At 48.6% G+C, this 950-nt stretch overlaps 1 protein-coding gene across 7 annotated transcripts in view; it reads right to left on the bottom strand.

The window, feature by feature from the left end:
* Sun1 (Sad1 and UNC84 domain containing 1) overlaps positions 1-950 on the bottom strand; it is a 53,873-nt gene that overhangs the window by 16,419 nt on the left and 36,504 nt on the right. For all 7 annotated transcript variants that reach the window (XM_005367094.3, XM_013353811.2, XM_013353812.2 and 4 more), the window contains one exon: positions 598-684. In XM_005367094.3, coding sequence (XP_005367151.1) covers positions 598-684 — 87 coding nt within the window. The remainder of the gene's footprint in view (positions 1-597; positions 685-950) is intronic.

Here is a 950-nt window from a genome sequence, read left to right as displayed (position 1 = left end):
AAAACCCTAGCTGGGGGATAGTGAAAAGGCTCAGTGGGAGAAGGCACTTGTGCCAAGTTTGATGATCTGAGATCAATGCCAGGACACACAAAATGAAAGGTGAGAAACAACTCTGATAAGCTGTCCTCTGACTTCCACATGCACTATGGCATGCAAGTGCTCTTGTCCTAGCAAGTGTGAGGCCCTGAGTTCCGCCCCCACAGGCAGGCACAGTGCGCCACCCCCATCCCCACTCCCACCCTGAGGCATGCATACCCACAGTTGCTTTGGGGGGCTTCAATTACAAGGGCAAGAACAAATACCTCAGGGTTGGGGAGAGGGTTCACTGGGTAAAAGCATTTGCTGTGCAAGCATAAGGACCTGAGTTCAAAATCCCAGCACTCATGTAAAAAGTTGAGTGTGGCTGTTTACTCCAGTAACATTGGTGTTGTGAGGCGCAGGAAAGAAGGCTCAGTGAGAGACCTTGTCTCAACGAAAAGAGGCAGAGTAAGAGCAGGATCCCTAGTGACCTCCTTTGTCTCCATGCATTCACTCCCACACATGTGCACCCAGCAAGCAAAACATAACAAAACAAAAAGGCAGTAAAAGAATAAATACCTCAGATTTTTCTGTCAGTTTTCTAAGAATATCTTCCAAGTTGGAAAGACGCACATCATGGTCATGGTGGAAAGTCATGAAGTCCGTCTGAGAACAAAAGTGCAGAATGTACAGCTAAGAGCGCTCAGCAGGGTACACATGCCATTAGGGCAGGCCAATAATTCCTACTGCAGCTACAGCTTAGAGGTGTCATCCCTAGCCACGGCCCTATCTATCTCTGGCTGAAGGTCTCAAGCCCAAGAGAAATCATACAGTTTGTTTTGTGACCACTTCATATCCACTCACAGATCCACTGGGCACTGTGATCTTCACAGTTCTAAAATAAAGCCCCTGGCCGGGCGGTGGTGGCGCAC

This window comes from Microtus ochrogaster, unplaced genomic scaffold (genome assembly GCF_000317375.1).
Source record: "Microtus ochrogaster isolate Prairie Vole_2 unplaced genomic scaffold, MicOch1.0 UNK16, whole genome shotgun sequence".
NCBI lineage: Eukaryota > Metazoa > Chordata > Mammalia > Rodentia > Cricetidae > Microtus > Microtus ochrogaster.
The sequence above is the reverse complement of the archived record's forward strand: the minus strand, read 5'-3'. Positions and strand labels throughout refer to the sequence as shown.